Source organism: Miniopterus natalensis, chromosome 12 (assembly GCF_054644295.1).
Source record: "Miniopterus natalensis isolate mMinNat1 chromosome 12, mMinNat1.hap1, whole genome shotgun sequence".
Taxonomy (NCBI): Eukaryota; Metazoa; Chordata; class Mammalia; order Chiroptera; family Miniopteridae; genus Miniopterus; species Miniopterus natalensis.
In genome coordinates this window covers 35,521,343-35,540,969 of record NC_142092.1, presented here as the reverse complement: position 1 = coordinate 35,540,969, position 19,627 = coordinate 35,521,343, and the positions used below count along the sequence as shown (strand labels likewise).

The following is a 19,627-nucleotide window of genomic DNA, read 5'->3' as shown; positions in this document are numbered from 1 at the left end:
AGAGTGATTTGCAGGAACTTAGAAGAAGAAACATTCAGCACCTGTAAAATCAGCCACAGAGTTGAGGAAGCAGGATTCTCTTTACCCTGGTAGAAACACTAGGGCTTTGGGTCTATCAGGCTAAGCTAATAACTGACAGATAACTTTGGCATGATTTTTAACCTCTGTAAGCCCCAATTTTTTATTTGTAAAACTGAATCTTATAATACCTAACTTAAGGAGTTATTGTGAATATTGCCCTCCTCTTGCCATAAAGTACGATATGGGAAAGCATTCTGTGAATTGTAAAATACTCTATAAATACAGTGTATTTATTGCCAAGCAATGGTTAACTGATTCATAATGAGGAAACAATTTTCCAAAGAAATGTAGAAATATATTTTTGTTTATGAAAATTCAGTGAGATTCACATTCGTGTATATATTCATATTACTTCTACATAAATATTCTGTATGTACTTAAGTATAATTTTTACAGCACAACCTATTGGTAAAAGAAGAGTTTCATTGGTAATTGTAAAAAGCATAATTTATTGAATCTTTTCCCAGCTGGTGATAAAAATACAATCTAATTTAACTTTATGTTAAAGTGTCTATAATTTAAGTTTAGAGGATATAAAGTAAATTTTAATACACACAATTCCAATCATAAATAATTAGTTTGCAAAAATGATTTATTAGGAATTTATATTCCTGTAGAAGCTATGTTAAAAATCAGAGAAGGAAGAAGGGAAGTATCCTAGGCGAGGCTATAAAACTCTAGTTATGCCATAATACACCCAAGCACTGTGTCTTTGTAGTGGAAATTGGCAGTGAATGGTTATAAACTTGAAATAAAAATAAATAATTAGAATACTGTATGACTTTTCCCCTAATGGAAGTTTGAGCGAGGTATGGAAGTGGAACAATAGTTGCGATGATTCATTTGTCTGGCAGTGTCCTGCCACGTCTCAAAAAAACACAATGTTTTGCGCAGAGTTTGGAAGAGCAAAGAGGCATTTCCTAAGTACAGAAGGGGGAACCTGGCACCTCAGGCAAGTGGGACAGCATATCCAAAGGTTGAGAATTGTGGAACAGCACGGTGCATTAGGGGAACAATCAGTGATTTAGTTTACTGGAGCATACATGTTTGAAGGTTTGGAGGGAAATGGAAAGATTTAAATAGATGCTTCCAGAGCCAGATCCTGAAGGTTTTAAATCCTGAACTGATCTGATCATGCTGGGGATGGAGTGCCACGGAAGGGTTTGCAGGAGGTGGCCTGATCGATTGTTTTAGGAAGAACATATTGGGTGTCAGTGTGCTGTGGAGGCAGCTGGCTTTGTCATGTGTCTCTGGCATCATTTTACTACATAGGTCAATGGGAACTCTGAACATTAAAGAACATTACATTTATTTTCATGCTTTAGAATAAAAACAAGAAGACTGAGGGACATTTAAAAAGGATTGATCCTATGTTTCACCAAGTTCAGTCATTGTTGTGATACCATCATAACTTTTTTCTTATCTAAGAATCGTTTTTAATCTAATTTATTGAATATTTTTGAGGGACTCGTTTCTTCACAACTCCAAAAAGGAAAATGTATGTCTCTAAGAAATAGTATTTGTTAAATCACAGGTTTAGCCATTGCTTATAAATTATATATTATATATTAATATAAACTCAACTATTGAAAGAAAATGCCCATCTGGGTGCCACCTTAAATTCCACTTTAAGAAACGTGGATCCATCTGATGCTATCATTTTACAGGTAAGGAACTGATGTGCAAATCAAATGATGCGCCTACGTCCCCTGTGTTTGCCTACCATGCTCCAAACACAGTTCTAGATGCTGGGAGGTAGCAGTAAGGAAACAAAATCATTGCCACTAGTGGGGGACACAGCAAAAATCAAACACATAGACATGGCCTAATGCCGGGTAGTGTGGAGGGCCGTGAGGAAAATGCAGGGGGCTGGGGAATGGGACCGGGAGTGCCTTTAGGGGTGTGGTCAAGGGGGCCTCTCCGTGGCCCCACGTGTTGAGGGAGGGAGCTGTGGGGCACCTGAGGATGGAGCTCTCCAGGCAGAAGAAACAACAGGAGCAAAGGCACTTAGGTGGGAACTTACCTGACGTGCTTGAGGAAGAGCCAAGGCAAACTAGTGATGGTGCCCTGAAAGCCTGGCTCCTAGGAAGACCCCCGCACCCCCCCCCCGCTGCCCCTCCGACGGACCCCCGGCTCCAGCGCAAGGGTTGGCCAGCACACGCCAGTTGCAGCCCCGCACCTTTGCTCTGGGACGCAGCCGTCCTCGCGTGTTTCCATCTGGCCCAGGGCCGCTTTTGTCGCCGGCAGCAGGGTTGAATGGTGCAGCACAGTCCATGCGGCCTGCGAAGGGCCTAAATCATTTACCATCTAGCCATTTACGGAAAACGTCTGCTCACCCCTTGTTTGCTTTGTTGTCGCTGTTGCTGTCAAATGTGATCATCACAGACAGAAATGCTTTGGACGTCCTTAGGACAATAAAATCTACTTTTCCACGTCAAAAGCTGGTTTCTGCTTGTAGAAACTCTGGTTTTACTTTTAAAAGTTGAATTATGTACCAGTGGAAACATTTTAGTATATTCTACTCCCATGTGATTTTTTTTTTTCTTTACCTTATTTTCCCACCTCATCATTAATCTATTATTCCGTAAAGACAGGAATGATGAATAACCGCCGTTCACTTTACGCTTGCAGTTGCCTCTCGTTCGTATCCAAATGACATTCTCTCCAAAGCACACCTGAAACAGGCCGGTAACATAGCCCGTCAGGAGGTGCACTGTTGGTGATACACGAGGTTTTTAAAGGACCCGTACGGACAATGTGGCTCAGAGCTACAAGTCCCTTTGGAACTAGTTACATCCTCACATCAAAGGGTCCTGAGATCATCTGTGACTTCATAAGAAAGAATTGCTGTGTTGACTTTACCTGGGGCTTTCTTTTCCTCTAAGACGAAATGCTTATGGTTCTAGTGACAATATTTTTGTCTTTAGTGTAAATTAAGTTCATAGGAGGTGCCTCATATTCTGTCCCTATTAAATATTTAAATATTTCTAAAAGGAAAAATAAGCAACAAGAAAAACTAAAAATAACTAAGACTAGAGAGAGAATAGGGTAAGAAACACATGGACAGTATTTAAAAGACTCAGTATGTATGTAATTGAACTCAAGATTTAAGTTAAATCAGATAAAGAATTGAGGTGGTGGCATGATCCATTTAATTAGTCAAATTAGCCTTCCACTGATGGACTTTAATTTGTTTCCAGTTTTTTTCTTATAAAAAATGTTTCAGTGGACATCTTTGCGTGGCCATCTCTCAGGTGATTCCCTTATAATAAATGCTTAGGAATGTTACAGCTGCATAGAAGGGAGGGTTGTTACAGCAGCATTGAAGGCAGGGTATGCACATTATTAAGGCTGTCACTACATATTATTCTGTAGCCAACTCCTGAAGACAGGTAAAGGGACTTTCCTAATTATGTGTTTAATGCTAAAGCTCAGTCTGGTGTTCCATTTGGATCTTGCTTATTGTAATGTTCCCTCAGTTGCAAGGCGCTAAGTAGTTTATGTTCCTTGTTTCTGGGGAAACCCTGGTAAGTGAGCGACCAGAAGATGTGGGAGTTTGAAGATCAGTCTTGGAAACAGCAGAGAGACAAGGAGAAGGCTAAGAATCTAATCCAAGTTTGTAATAAGTCATTCAGTTCACACTATCACCCTCATCGAGTGTCCACATGACACGTCCTAGGCACTTTGAAAGACATTATGAAAAAGTGAAGACTATAGTGGCACTGCCCTCATAGATTTACAGCCACCGAATTGATCATGAACACCATCTCCCAGTTCTAGCTCTGTCAGTGGGAAGAATTAAATCTTTTGGAGATGAAGTACCCAAAAATTCACTTAATTTAAAAGGATTTTGCCTTGTTGAATTTTGAGGGTTTTTTCTCCCTAAGTTTATTCTCTTTAGTTAAGAACTATGATATGAAAAATTCACTCTTGGATGATATTCGAAAGGGCCCTTTTTGTGTGAGCCAGAACCTCTCAGTTGGGCCAGCCTAGATAAACACATCACAGTGTCACTGCTTTTAATCTGCATCTGTGGGCTGTAGTGGTCGAAGCTCATCATTTTTTAATAGGGAAATGGGGGAGTGTAGGGTTCTGACCACACCTCTGCACCCTCGTGGGAGAAGGGCTGCAGGACAAGAGTGGTCAGGCACGTTTTATTATTTTGACATTTTAGAAGTTGTGGAAGGTCACTGGCAGACTCAAACTTTATTCTGCTTGTGCTCATGTTCAGGGATCAAACTATTCTTTTGAAATGCTCAGTCCTTAGCAGTTCCTCTTGAAAGAAATGCTATCATTCCATTCTTTGGGGAGGAACGAACAATGTGGCTTGTGTGTTCAACCCACTTGGAGCCTTCATACACTGTTTCTTTAGAAGGATTTGCTTTCCAAAGTTGAACTTCTCAGAACTCAGAACACCTTATCACACTTTCACAAGCCTTCTCTCTGGAAATGGAAAAAGAAATGGGGGGAGAGCCTGTCCGGACTTGTGCCAGTTAAATCTGATCTCTCCGGGGATTTGTTTTTCTCCTGGCGTCAGATTAGATGTTCAAATCAAGCAGTGTTTGAGGCTGCGAGGGAATGTCCATGGGATTCTTACCGAGGCTAATCCCTCGGCAGCACATTCCAAGGGGCTAATCTGCCCAAGTTCGTTGCTTACTTGAAACGTCTCTCGGGGGAAGAGCCGGACAAGTGACTTTTTTTCCAGTGGGCGGTCATAAGAGCATTATTAACGGGATGGCCAGCCCCAGACGCAGCAAAATGAAAGCAACAGGAGCTGCTCGTGGGACTGCCTTCGCCACCACCCAGAGTCAGTGCGCAGGTAAAGTGATTTCAGCTCACTTTCCTCCTGTTCAGCCTCCCAAGATAGGACCTGGGGACCTAAAGGAAGACCAGAGGAAAGCAGGGAGAGGTTAAGGGAAAGCAAAAGGCAAAGTGAACACAGGATTCAGTACCTTTGGGCGTTTGGTATTTTGTTCTGAGTAGGACAAAGTGTACGTTTAAAACATGAGTGTCTCAAAATGAGGAACAATGTGAAATTTTGCTCGTGATTTATTCCTATAAAGTTAATGGACTATTTTTTCATCTTACAATTACTGGTCTGGGCTGTTGTCTTTCTGTTAAAGTTGCCCTGCTACAGGGTGGGATGCAATAGCACTTTCCAAGAATTTCTGATTTAATATATACTATGTGTGCCCTTGTAAACAACCCCTGCCTGGAGAGGAGTCCCTGATTCTGCAGCTGGTGCGGAGTGGAGAGTCAAAAGAGTCAAAAGTAGTTTGGGGGACTAATGCTTGTAGCAGAGCCTTTGTGCAAAAGAGTTGAAACCTGCTTAAATGTAACAACTTAATTTTTTGTCTTTTGAAGACAGTATTTACAGGTGTGTTTTTTGTTTCTATCATCTTGATGCTTTATTGACTGTACATTAGACTTTCAAAATTTATAATTATCTATTCTTTGAGGGTAATCAGTACACTTTGTTCAGAATGTGCATGTCCTCGTTTTTGTTTTGAATGAGATGTCCTTTAATCATTAGCCTTTGGAAAACACTTTCCTTTTACACATCACACATGACCGATAATGCAGAGAGGCGAGAAAGAAAACAGCCTTTCACAAACTCAGCCGTGGTGATGTGGCCTTTCTACTTTTAGAAAGGAATGTACATAGGTGATTTTCTAAGGTAAGAGTACAGGAGACTTCCGAAGTATATTTAAAGAGATTTTAGGACACTTTTGTCCATTGAAGTTTTGCATTCTATAGGGTCGGCTAGGAACACGGCATGTCAAAAGGATTTCATGCTTTCTAACAACAGGAGAGCCATTCTGAGCTAACTTAGGTGAATGCTGGAGCCAAGTAGAAAGCCTGACACAGAGTATTCAAAGACTTGGAACAAATGAAGAGGGAATTAGTTTTGAGAACAAGTTGAACCATGATTATACTTCAAATATGCCTTCTCCCAGAAAATAATTTTAAAAACCTACTATCTGCCCACACTGAAGACCAGAATGAAGGCGCAGTAAGGCAAAGCCCATAACAGAGCAGAGTAAATTGTGCATGATATTTTGTAAAATTTCTAATTCATGTGTTCTGCTTGCATTCTTTCTGTTATGTATTATACTTTCCTTCTCAAAAACGAGAGAATCCAATTCAATTATGAATGATGGAAAGATTCTTTTTTACATTATGTTTCTTTTTTTCCCCTCCTCCCAATATTCTGTGCCTTTGCAAAGGAAATTGTTAATCTGCTGATAATAAGAAATAGAAACTAATCCTCTATCCCTTTGCTAACAGTGAGGTACCTTGTCACCTTCTAGTAGGTAATTAAGTTGCTAAACTGCATGCAAGTCAAATTACTTTATAATTAAAGGCTAACAAGCAAGTTGGCAATCCACATGTAGTAATTCTTACTACACAGCACCTGAGTAAAGCTTCCAGGGCTTTCCAAGTTGAAACTGGGATCCATGAGAGAGAGAAATGACGAAGGTGCCCTTGAAAAATTGAATCTATGTCATAGTCTCCCAGATTCTCAACTTGGGAGTCTTGTGATTACATTTCTTTGTTGTAGTTAAAAAGATCCCCATCCCCACCCCTCTGTTTACTTCTTTATCTTAATCTGATGGCTTCCTCATGTCCCACCCAAATCCTTTACCTCTAAGAGAGAGGAAGAACAAGTAGCACAGTGTTCGTTACTCCACTGGTGGGGACTGGAAAGGGGAAATGAGAAGAGGAAAGAGACAAGTATGAACTGGCTCTAAGACATGCCTCTAGAAGCCCAACTCTGTTCAAATACCAGGGCACTTCCGGGCATGCCCAGGTGGCACTGCCAAAATCAAGAGTACTTAATATCAATAATATCCAATTTGGGAGGCAGTTTAGCAGAGTGGGTAAGAGTGTGAATTCTGGAGTCAGACTGCTCAGGGTCAAACTCTGGCTTTAAAATTCATTTGCTGCATCTGACTCAGTTTCTTCATCAGTAAAATGGACATAATAGTAATACTTCCCTCACAGTGTTCTTATGAGGCTCCAAGGAGATAATAAATATATGACACAATTCCAGGCACAGAGCCCTTAATAAAGGTTAGGCATTGGTATTATCTACTGAATCCCTACTAAGTGCCAGGTGCTTTCCCTCAATCATCTTCTTTGATTAATACAACTCTCCAAAATAGCCATGATTATCTTCAGGTTATAGAAAAGGCTCAGGGAAATTAAATAAATTTTCCACATACCTTGTTAGTGACCAGCCAAGCCTTCTGAGAACATATCCCTAGATCAATCTAGGTAAGTCAATCTACAATTTCATAGTACTCTCATCAGAAACTTCATCTAAATTTTTAGTACCAGAACCAACCCAAGACTGGTCTGACTTCTTGAAGTGAAAACATAGTTCCCAAATAATAATGATAACAATTCAGTGTGTCAGGCATTATTGTTGTGCCCATTTTATAAATGAAGAAAACTGAGAAACAACGAAATTATGTGACTTGGTCCACATAGCTGATTCCCACTCATACCATTTTTTTCTAACTGAACCTCATGCTCTGCCCATGATCTTGCCATTCCTGCTTTCTCTCAGAGAGGATTGATCAGTACCCCCTAAAATTCCCAGGTGCTCTCCCAAAAGATCCTTCTGAATCCTAGCCAAAGTAAACCACAAAGAAAAAAGAAAAGCGCACTCTTTTCTGCTCCCTAAGGTGTAGAGAAAGTTGGTTCTCAAATGTCCAGTGAGGAATATTTTTACCATCTTTCTGCCAAGAGATGTTATCAATGAAAGTATTCAGTGTCTAGGAAAAATCACAGCCTATGAATAGTTTAACTTACAGGCTTTTTAGAGAGATAAAGACTGGTTATCATCTACACTGCTAAGTCCATTTCTGTCGCAAAGATGTAACCACTAGCTTTTCCTACATATTTGAAAAGAAAAATCTTTGAGAATAGACACTGGGCCTATTTTCCTGCCCAGCTGACAAACAGAACTGCCAATGTTACCTTTATGGTGTGAGGGTGCAGAGGGCCACCTGGGCCCAAGGTGGGTCTCTGAGGCAAGGTGGGTGCTCCTCTCCCTGTGGACAATGCATAAACACTCAGAATTACGTGACCCAGTTGTGACCATGACTGAAACAGGATGCAGTTCCTTCACAGCCCTCAAGCATCCCCCGTGTGGCTACTTTTAAGTGTGTGTTACCATGAGTTTTCGACAACCACTGCCTTCAGTCCACATGCTCGTGGAAACTCTGTTTTGAAAGAGGAGGGAGATGCACGATTAAGGGGTGGAGGGCAAACCAGGCCTTAGCAACACTTATACGAACATTTGGGTCCTTGGCAGAGTCAGTATCAATCATGGCCAACAAGTGGGGGCTTGTCATAGGAACACCGGTCACTGAGACAGGCAAGTAAACAGCTTGGCTGTGCTTTGGCCCTGTATATTTTAAGAGTATGAATTTCTTCCTGGCACTGGGTTAGGTAGAAGATGACACCAGATAGAAATAACATTTTAAGTTGCTATAGCAACTTTCATCTTAAATACTTAGAGAAGAAATCTTTTGAATAGCTTACTGGATTCCATAAGAGACTCCTCTACTATTTCAAATGCTGGTAAAGAAAGGGGTAAAAGGAGCAGGATGGACACTCTGCTTCGGAACAAAGATGGTAGTGTTTTCCGGAACTGCCTTTATCTTTCCAGGAGTCTAATCTTAGTGGCCAGACTTCTGGGTGGACAGTCCCAACAATTCCCACCTAAGAAGCTGTATTTTCTGTGCTTAAAGGCACGTGGGATGCAAAAAAATGTGCTCTTACTTCTCTCCAAAGGCATTACCTGTGAAATTTTGGGCTGTGATGAAGACATTTATCTTCCTTATGTTTCCATTTCCTTTGTTCCCCTCTGTATTTAAGTACTGGTCATTTAGATTTTAGAAAAAACATGGTGATGGATTAGGGCTCTTGAGTTGTACAATTCCCTCACCATTTTTCTTTCCTTCTACAAGGAAAATCTAAGTGTCAGCTATGAAAACTTTATACTTGTTTAGATATATGGTTGACCATTGAACAAAGCAAGGGTGAGAGGAGCTAACTTCCTGCACAGTCAAATATCTAAGTATAACTTTTGACTCCCCAAAAGCTTACCTACTGATAGCCTACTGTTGACTGAAAGCCTTAATAATAACATAGTCAATTAACACATTTGTTGTTTATTATATGTATTATATACTGTATTCTTACAATAAAGTAAACTAAAGAAAAAAAAGTGTTAAGAAAATTGTAAGGAAGAGAAAATATTTATACAGTATTTATTTTTAAAAATCCACATGTAAGTGGACCCACACAGTTCAAACCTGTGTTGTTTAAGGGTCAACTATATATCTTCCCAAAACTGAACACTTGTTATCTATAGGGTTATAAACATATTGCTCTATATTTGCCATTTTCTCTGTAAAGAGCATTGTTTTTCTGTCCTTCAAAAATCATGAATTTTTATATGGTTCTATCACTAACTTTTTTTTTTATTATGATCATTTCCTTTAACTCTCAATATTATAACGTTGAACAACCTAATTACCATGTTCTGGGAATGATTGATTTTGTTGTATGCAGTGTTTGTGTAACTACAATTTCAATTTAGTTTATAAAATATTAGTCTATTATGTGATCCTGAAATTTTGCTGCCTAGTCAAACACACTTAAAGATTATGTTCACCTTTACTCTTCTTGTTTTTTTTTAGGCTCAGAAATCCTGGATAGAAAGAGCATTTTATAAAAGAGAATGTGTTCACATCATACCCAGCACCAAAGACCCCCATAGGTAATCTTGCTATCTTTATAATGTATCAAGAACATGAAGTAGCAACTGTGGGAACAAAACTACAATAGCAATCACTACCTCCTACTAGACTGATGTGAAATTAAGGATCAATTTTGATTGTTGCTGCCATCTCTGCAGTGAATTCTCTACGAGTCTATACAGAATAACAAATACACCACTAGGGAAGGAATTAATTGCTGTATCTAAGAATGGGTTATAACTATTTTTAGCATGGTAACTGCTTTTTCTTTTTAAGCATTTCATCATAATGCTTTGTTTGTACCAACATGCTTTGCTGTATTGAAAAGGAAATTTTTAAATAAATGGCTTTTAGCAGATTACTAATTAGACTGCAGACCTTCAGATTCCTATCAGTGCACATTTTTAATGTCCTGCTTACCTTCTTGAAGATCAACAGAATATATAAGGTGGGAAGTATTTGGAATAAAGTAACATATCAATGTCTGGAAATGCCTTTTTGAAAAGGCAATGTAATAAAGCAGTTTAAAATATAGACTATAGAGTCATATAAACTGTGTAACCTTGGACAAATCACCTAACCTTCAGAGCTACGGTATTATACTCATAAAATGAATAGCACATTGTTAGCATTTAATAAATAGTAACTATGTATCAGTCTTATTACTAATAATCATAGCAGCGGTGGGAATAAAGTCTGAAGGACATCTTCATGGTGTAAGGAGTGAATTTTGTTTTCAGATATCTTATGAATAGTTCTTTCATTGTTTCTTCAAGAACACTTAAGCTGCAGATTTTTTCCCTCTGAGTTGGATATTTGACAGTGAATGTTAATTTGGAAAAGAAAAGTTAGGCTGTGACTCACATATGCACATTTAAATGTGCATGTTAAAATCCTTCCCTTGAAGCTGTGTCCTTCCTGAAAGATTTGATAGACGGGACGGGTCGGTAGAAAAATCTACAGAGCTTTTGTTGGCAGATTCCAGTCCTGAACAGCACGGCAGGTGTGAAGGGTGGGTGGAGGACAGAGACATGTCACAGCCTGTACACTAGAGGAAATGAGGAGGGGGAGGGAAAGAAAAGGCATATGTGTCGGGTAAATCCCAAGCTCCCCGTTTGCCTGACACAACCGCAGTAGGAGTTCCCCTTGAAAAGTGACAGAGTGGCTCGCCACGGCCCGTAGCTTTTCCAGCCTCAGCGTGTGTTGCAGTCGCGGTTAATACAATGCGTTCACTTTAACCTTGTATGTTGTAGGTGTTGCTGCGGGCGCCTGATAGGCCAGCATGTGGGCCTCACTCCCAGTATCTCCGTTCTTCAGAATGAGAAAAATGAGAGTCGCCTCTCTCGAAATGACCTCCAGTCTGAGAAGTGGTCCATCAGCAAGCACACTCAACTCAGCCCCACGGATGCTTTTGGGACCATTGAGTTCCAAGGAGGTGGCCATTCCAACAAAGCCATGGTAATCAGAAAAGCATTCAGTCACTTGCCGAATTCTCTCTCAAGTCCTACAAAGCAACGGTAGAGAGCTGGAGATTCAGTCTTTGGACCTGATCCCAACTCTGCCATTTCCTGGCTGGGCAGCCTGCTCTAATTACCTTGCTCCCCTGTATCTATGCTCTTTCTCTATAAAATGAGGCAAACAGACCTTGTTCCAAGGATTTTAAGAGAATTAGTATGAGATCAGACACATGACTTTTTTTTATTAATAATAACAAGTAGCTTTCTACCCACAATTTATTATAGTACTATCTGGATCTCATCTGTTAAGACATGTTTTTCTAACTCCTTTGTAAAAGTATCTTACCTTTAGGTTTGTCTTTTGTTCTGTTGGTATCTAGCATTTCTCTCAATTCACAGTAGAAATGATCGCGCCAGACTGTTTTCTTCTCTGTTCTATTAGATTGAGTGTTTTTCCTCCACACAGCTGTGTTCAATAATGCTCTCAATGGAAGCGCTCCATATGAAAAGCATTTTTCTTTGGAAAGGAGGCCCTAGGAAATAAACACATTTTACTTCTCAGAATTGTCACTTCTAAATTTCAGCTTTCATCATGGGCCTCTCCCTACTTGGCTGTCAGGTTTTGCCAGGAGAAAAGTATACCATGTGTTTTTGGAAATTCTAGAAATGTTATATTCCAACAAGCTAGCTTCTAACTGTTAAAAGAGAGTTCATTGAGGGTGGAGCAGTTGGAAGTGGTGTTCTCAGGCAGGCATGCTACAGAGGTTTCCAAGTTTGGAGAGAAAATTTTGCTTAGAGAACATACTGCAAAATGCAAGAGAAGTCCCTTCACACCAGCTACAGTCTGGAAATATGCAACAAAGCCACGTCTCTAGTCTTTTTTCTCTCCCCTACCCTTTCGCACATCTGCCCCCCAGCAGTATTTTCTTCATCAAGAATAGCTGACTAAGCTATTCTCACAATTTTTCCCTAAAAAAGTTAATTCTGAGCTATATATTAGAGTAAAGCCAAATTTGAACAATATTTTGGGAAAAAGAGGATACTGTGTGCAACTTCCAGCAAGGCCTGGGAAATCAAAGGAAGGGTTCGTCTTGGCCTGTACAGAACCGGGGAGAATGGACACAGTAACTTCCATATCCGCTTAAGGGATGTATTTCCCCACACGAGACATTAAGCATCCCCTACTCAGCACAGTCCCATTTACAGCATGGACTGAACCATATACAGTGTGGGTCCTCTGGAACCAGGCTCTGATTAAAAGCCATGCACATTCTCCCTGTAAGAAAACTACTGCAAAAGAAGAAGTGGCTTAGTAGGCAACAATCATTGTAGAGGGGTCCACCCAGTGACTTCAGAGGGTGTTTGTATGGAGCCTGCAAGCATCATGCCACAAGCTCGGAGGCACATGGTGAGCTTCCGGTCATTATTTCCATTGTTGACATACAGTGTCTGTCAAATATCGAGCAGGAATTTGCTCATAAGTAAAAGTGTCCCTCCAAAGTGAGCACTTAGGGAGATTCCAGTTACCATGATGTTGCCACTGACCAGGACATGTTTTGGAGACTGATTTTGGACAATTTATAGGTCACAGGAGAAAAACAACCTCTATTTTCATCAAATAATGCTTTTAACCAAAGCATTAATCTCAAGTACCTGCAGTCCAAAAAACTTAGGGCTTAGTCACAAAGGACTTCTGCTGCTTTTTAAAAATTAAGTCTATTGTCAGAAACTAAAGTTTTCCACCACTGAGAATTCTAAAAGAATGGGACTAGTTTGATAGTGAAGCCTATGGATTCTGGATGCAGTCTTCAGTTTTTCCCAGAACCAGTATTTGTATGCTGCAACATGGGAAAAGTTAAATTCTCTGGACCACCACAATTTATTTTATTATCCAGGAATAATAATACTACCATCATAAATATCAAATGAGATGATATATGTAAATTCTTTGTCACAGTGCCAGGCACATAACAAATGTTAAATTAAATTTAATTAACTTTGCTATCATCATTATTATTATTTTCTTTAAGCTCTGAAATTTAAATATATATTAATATATATATAATAATTAATACATTGAAGGACACACATTTGAATGCGTATTTTGATATACTGTTTTTTGAAAGTCAACGTATACTCTTTCAGTTAACCTTTAGAATAATTCCAGGAGTTCTGAGTCCTTCACTAATGGTTGAGCACAGAACCTGAAGCCACATTGCTGAGGTTACAGCCTGGCCTGTCTCTTTCCAGCTGTGTGGCTTTGTCCAGTTTACTTAACTTCCCAGTGCATTAGTTTCCTCATCTGCAAAATGGGGATGCTAATTCCTACTATATAGGGCCATAGCAAGGACTGCTTGAGTCAATATACATTACATGCTTAGAACAGTGCCTGGTGTTAAAGCTAAACGTTTGCTATGTTATTACTTCTAGTAAGAGTTCACTTACTACAGTTATAGAGAGGCTTTGAATCAATTAAAATAAGATGTGTAATCTTAAAGTCAGAATGAATTGTATCAGATAGAACTCACTCTCTTACTGACTAGCCAGAAAGTCGTTTAAACCAGTTAATGTAGATGAGCCTCAAGATTTCTTATCTCTAAAGCAGACATGATTGCCTTATGAGATGTTTATGAGACTTAGAGAGAAAATAAAATCACCCAATATACAGCTAGTGCTCAATATATTTATGAAGCACATAGTGATAGCACAGTGAAGCAGCCTCCTTTATTTAGGGGAGTCCAAAGATATCTTAAAATATTTCCACAGGAGTATCAGTCTGCATAAGTTTGCATTAGTGACAGTCACTGGCAGGAGCCATCACTGTGGGCACCAGCTTATCACTGACTAGAGATATGTGGCTTGTAATCACCCCATTACACACTTTGACTTCCATATTGAGTCAGTCTCCTGCATCCGCTCACTCTAGCAAAACAAAAAGTGAAATACTGTTTTCAGGTGTCCTCTGTACTTTATTCACTATAGACCTCAAAAATTAGACACCTCTGTTTGTGTGGCAATTGTACCTTTTATGATGGACAAAGCCAAGATTCCTTCTTATTCCACAATTTTCCTCTACCGGAGATTTTGTCCCCTCCTAAAACTGTCTAGTGAATTTAAGAAACCCTAAGAACCCTGGAGACCAGAAACCCAAATGAATTTGTTAAAAGGTGTATCCTTCAAAATACTTTTGTACCTGCTTCCAGGGTCCATAGCAAATAATAATGGGAATCATAATAAAATTTATTGAACATCTATGTGCCCAGCACTGTGCCAAGTACTTGTGTATGCTAGCTCATTCCATGTTTATGACAGTAATATTATTATTCCTATATGATAGAATAGCATACTAAGGCCCAGAGAAGTTAAGTAATTTGCCTCATGTCACACAGCTAATATATGGCATATGTATATTATGATATTTAACAGTAGAGAAAAAACTTGAAGAGGTGGGTAGAACATTTACTCTGTTCCAGAGGAGCAGACACATATGGACACAGGACTTTAACAGCCCTCCCAGGCCTCACATAGCTCTATGAAACCCAGAGCTGTTTGTTGGTAAGCAGGTTAGGCAAGGTCAACTAACTACATGACTTGTGGAACCTAAAATTTTTAACTCAAGGCTAAAATTTTTAAAAATTTCAAGACAAGTGCAGAGCATTAAACCATAAGCATTGCCTTTCTGAGCAATGTGACTGCACTGAGTTTAGGTCTCACCTGCTCTAGGTGGCCTCAGAACAGTCACTATAAGGGGAAACCTTTCTTTTTGAATCTAATCAGCCAAACGAGGACCAGTTTTTCTTTTTATTACAATCAAATGTTTAACAAGTGGGAGTCCCCCTATTGACCAGACACAATGAGCACTTTGTCCACTTGGAATATTTGCCCTGAAGTATTCTGATTCTCCTGTCTAGACAAACGGGTTGAGCTGTCCAAAGGTCATATGTCTTGTTTTATCAGGCAGGATGGTCGTTCTGCACCAACCTTATCTCATGTCCACTCCAACAAAAAAGGATGCAATTTGGACACAGGGAAAATCAGTAACTACTCTCTGTTAAATAGTGCCAGCCTTCAGATGGAAAGCCATGGTTAATTATTTGCCAAGATTTTAGTGAAACAGGTCAACTAACTTAATATGTCTTTGGTCCCCTGCTCCTGACAAGAATATTTGAAAGTTGAAATGATTTTAGCAAAGTGGTCAAAAACTCCAGAGGGCAGATTAACTTTGACCTTCATTGATTTTTTAAAATAAGGTATAACATTAACTTCTCACTTTCAGACAGCCCAAGATGAAGTGCTTGGGTCTCCAAAATGCCAGTGTGGTCTGGACACAGTGTGAGGCAGAATCTACTGGAGTTTGGTATAAGATACAGTTGGAGAAAAGAGAATCATTGTTGAAATTATTTTCATTATTATTAACATTATTAAAACTATAGCTGCTCAGGAACATTATGTACCTGTGTTATCATATAAGCAGTACATCATGATGTCACAGAATTCTGGGCACCAAAGACACTGGTGGGATCAGATGCAGTGGTTCTCAACCTGGAGGCTCAGGAGGACCACTGGGGCTCCTACAAATGCCCATGGAAGAGTCTCCTTCATTGGTCTGAGATAAAAACTGGCATCCAAGGGTTTTTTAAAAGTTAGCCAGGTTATTCTACTGTTCAGCCAGGCTTAAAAAATACGAAATAATCCAAAATCTCTCTACGTGTTTTATAGATGAGGCAACTGGAGCCCAGTTAAGTTGAATTGTTTTCCAAGTCACCCAGTTATTTAATGACAGAGATAGTTCTTGAATACAGGCTCCTCAGGACTCCCCATCAGTTCTGTTTCTTCTCTGTCCTGTGTGCCTGGTATAACTATAGTCATGTTTTGAAAGGAAGCTAGTTACCATTATTTTTGTAGCTTTTTATAAGGAATCTGAGAACTTTGTGGTAGAAGTATAAAATCACTTATTTGATGAGCTGCATTAAACGCAGAAGCTGTGAGCAGGAAGAATTCTTCGTGAAGCTGCAACCTAGGTTGCTAATGGAATCATTTTCTGAGCCCTTCCTAGTACTTTGTGGTTTTCAGTCCTCAATTCCCAGACTTGACAAGCTCTAGTAAAACAGAAATGAAGCCAGTTTCTTTCACACATACAGAGAAGAAACAGTGACATGAGAAGGACATTCAAAGCTGACAGTGAATGAAGGATTCTCACTCCCTTCTCTTCTCAGCACCAAGCCACATCTTGCCAAATTGTGTGTCCCAAAAAAGGCACTCCTGGGCTTCTAGGGATACCTGACAGTTTATTCAGATGCATCATGAAAGTCAGAACAGAGGGACCAAAGAAATGAAGATACTAAGATATTAAAGCTCCAGTTTCAGTATTGTTTTTCAAGGGTGGGTTCCAGGTAACTTTTTAAAACTGCCTTAGAACAACAGCAAGATAGAGCAACATCAGACAGACATTGAGTCCTTTCTCAAAGACTCTTCTTTAACCTGAGACTGTAGGTTATTTAGAGAAGGAAGCAGTGCTGCACTTGATGAGACAGACTCTTATTTGCTTACTAATCATCTCTTTTAATTAGCGCTGAGCTGACTTGTGGACAAGGCAAGTATAACCTAATTAAGGACTTGTACTTAAACGTCTCAGGTCACCCACATAATTCTCAGGCTTTCCCTTGTCATTTACTCTGCTTAGCAGATCAGGTTGAGCTTCTTATTAGAGTTTTTATATAATTGAGCTAACTATTCTTATACCTCATTTTCATACCTGAAGCTCTAACTGTTGAGTCTGCCAGGATGAAAGCCTCATTGCCTGAGCATTGTGTGTAAAGGAGGGGAGGGAGGAGGGAAGACCTAGGGAGAGACACTAGGTTGGGGGGGGGGGGGGTGAGGCTACCAGCAGCATGGCATCTACAACCGCATACTCTTAAAATGCTTTGGGATTGAATCTGGCTTTTGAAAACTTGTTATACGTCGCATTATGCAAATTTTGATCTGGAAATAATCCTTGACTGACACATACCAAATATGAAATTAAATGAATCTCACTTCACAAAACAAAATAGCAAACCACTAGGCTATGGCTAACTAAGCAGCTTTCCGTAAGCATGGTAAGGTATTGCAGGGGTTTTGTAATGGCTCCATTGATTTCCAATTTTCATCATGTAGTTTCCAGGCCATTGAATGGACACTGCCTTTCTCAATCTGAGAATAAAACTAGAATTTGTCACTAAAACTTCTGATCCCAATCATAGACCTATAGAGCAGGAAGAACGAACCTTCCTCAAGGAACCCATCTACCCTCTAGAAAATTCCCATCTCCTTGCTTCTACAAGAGTTTACACTAAATAATTCTGCCAGAAAAAGCATAGAGTACCCCCTGTGACCTGTTCATATTCTCACTGAAGTTTTATAATTATTTCTAAACCTTTACCTTTGGCTTTTTAGCACCCATGATCTGGAAGTACCCCATTTCTAACATTGAGGAATTACAAAAACAATATGGAATAAATTATAATGGCATTTCATTTCCAAAATGTTCTGAGTCATCAAACTAGGAATCCAATAACAGTGACACCTCACATTTACATTCCCAATATTTCCTTTCTAGGGAGCTTTGACATACGTTAAACCACCGCAAGTATTCAACTCTTGCTGCAAAGCAAAAGGCTCCATAGACTTGAAAAGCTGCTATCAGCAAAATTGTCTTAGTAGACTGGCATAACATATTCTCCTTGGCCCCAGCTTTAATGAAAAGCACTCTTCTAAAATGTGGCTACAAAGAATTAGAAAATGAAATATTGCTTGTCACATCTCTTAAAAGAAAGGAAAATGGGACAAATTTCCCACTCCAGGATCATAAGGCATTAAAAATACTGTTAAGTAGATTTTAGCATTAGTAGTTGCATTATTCAGAACAAGCACTACTAACAAATAGCAATTGCTTATTTCCAAGAACTAAAGGTGCTTTTGCAGTGTTAGGAGGAGAATTTGTCATTTACCATTTCCAAGAGTGTAGCCAGATTTATTGTTCTGCAGGGGTTGTTTATTTTGTTTTTTGTTTTTTACATTTTCATTTAAAAAGCTGGGTAAAGTGATGTGGGTAGAAACTTTGGGCTAAAGAGGTGACTGATTAATTGTCAGAGCCAAATTGCTCCTCAGAAGCTCAGATTCAGAATGCCAAAGGAAGATTGTGATTATTTTTTAAATTAAACAGCCCCAGCCTGTTCTAAATAGTCCTGGCTGCTTCCCCACTCTCCAGCCCCTGCCCACCTGCGTGTCATAAAGGGAAAAGGCTACCATCTGTTTTGTGACACCTCTGTGATCTCCGAGCTTCGTGCAGAGAGGCCATAGTAAAGTTGAATTCTGCTTTCATGAGTGAATGGTAACATTTCTAATGATGAAGCAGTAAGAATGGCCTTAGAAAAACTGCAGTTAAGTCACCTGCTGAACAAAAAGACCTTTAGCACCAGACAGAACAAAAACTCAAGAGCTTTAGTTACCAACGCTCTCTTCCATTTGAACAAAAGAAAATCTCTAGTTACCTATTATAGTCTCAACTTTAAATTTTTCATGTATAAGTTTGTGGTTTGGAACTCAAAATATGTATTCTTGTGAAAGGTATGTTATATGCATTGTCCTCCAAAGCACTTAAGAATACATCAAATAGCACAGTTTCAACGAGAGAACCTCTGTTTTACGCAAATCATCCCCTTTTTTTTTTTTTTAGTTTATCTTTATTGTTGAAAGTATTACAGGTGTCCCATTTTTTTCCCCCATTGACCCCCTCCAACTTGCTCCCACCCCCTCCCCAGGCCTTCACCCCATTATTGTCTGTGTCCTTGGGTTATACATATATGCATATAACTTCTTTGGTTAATCTCTTTCCCACCCTCCACCCCTCTTCCCTCTTTCCTCTGAGATATGACCGTCTGTTGCATGCTTCAGTGTCTCTGGATCTATTTAGTTCATCAGATTCTTTTGTTCATTAGCTTCTTCTTAAAGAAGACCCTTCAGCATTTCATGTAGTACTGGTGTGGTGGTGATGAACTTCTTCAGCTTTTTCTTATGTGTGAAGTTCTTCATCTGACCTTCAGTTCTAAATGACAGTTTTGCTGGGTAGAACAATCTTGGTTGTAGGTTCTTGCTTTTCATCACTTTGAATATTTCTTGCCACTCCCTTCTGGCCTGAAAAGTTTCTGTTGAGGAATCAGCTAACAGTCATATGGGTGCTCCCTTGTAGGTAACCACCTGCTTTTCTCTTGTTGCTTTTAAGATTCTCTCTTTGTCTTTAACCTTTGGCATTTTAATTATGATGTGTCTTGC

The 19,627-nt window shown here is 39.5% G+C and overlaps 1 protein-coding gene across 16 annotated transcripts in view; it reads left to right on the top strand.

Annotated features, from left to right (window-relative positions):
• Positions 1 to 19,627, top strand: part of TRPM3 (transient receptor potential cation channel subfamily M member 3) — a 656,939-nt gene that overhangs the window by 439,750 nt on the left and 197,562 nt on the right. For all 16 annotated transcript variants that reach the window (XM_087823176.1, XM_087823170.1, XM_087823177.1 and 13 more), the window contains exons 2-3: positions 9,798 to 9,877; positions 11,111 to 11,315. In XM_087823176.1, coding sequence (XP_087679302.1) covers positions 9,798 to 9,877; positions 11,111 to 11,315 — 285 coding nt within the window. The remainder of the gene's footprint in view (positions 1 to 9,797; positions 9,878 to 11,110; positions 11,316 to 19,627) is intronic.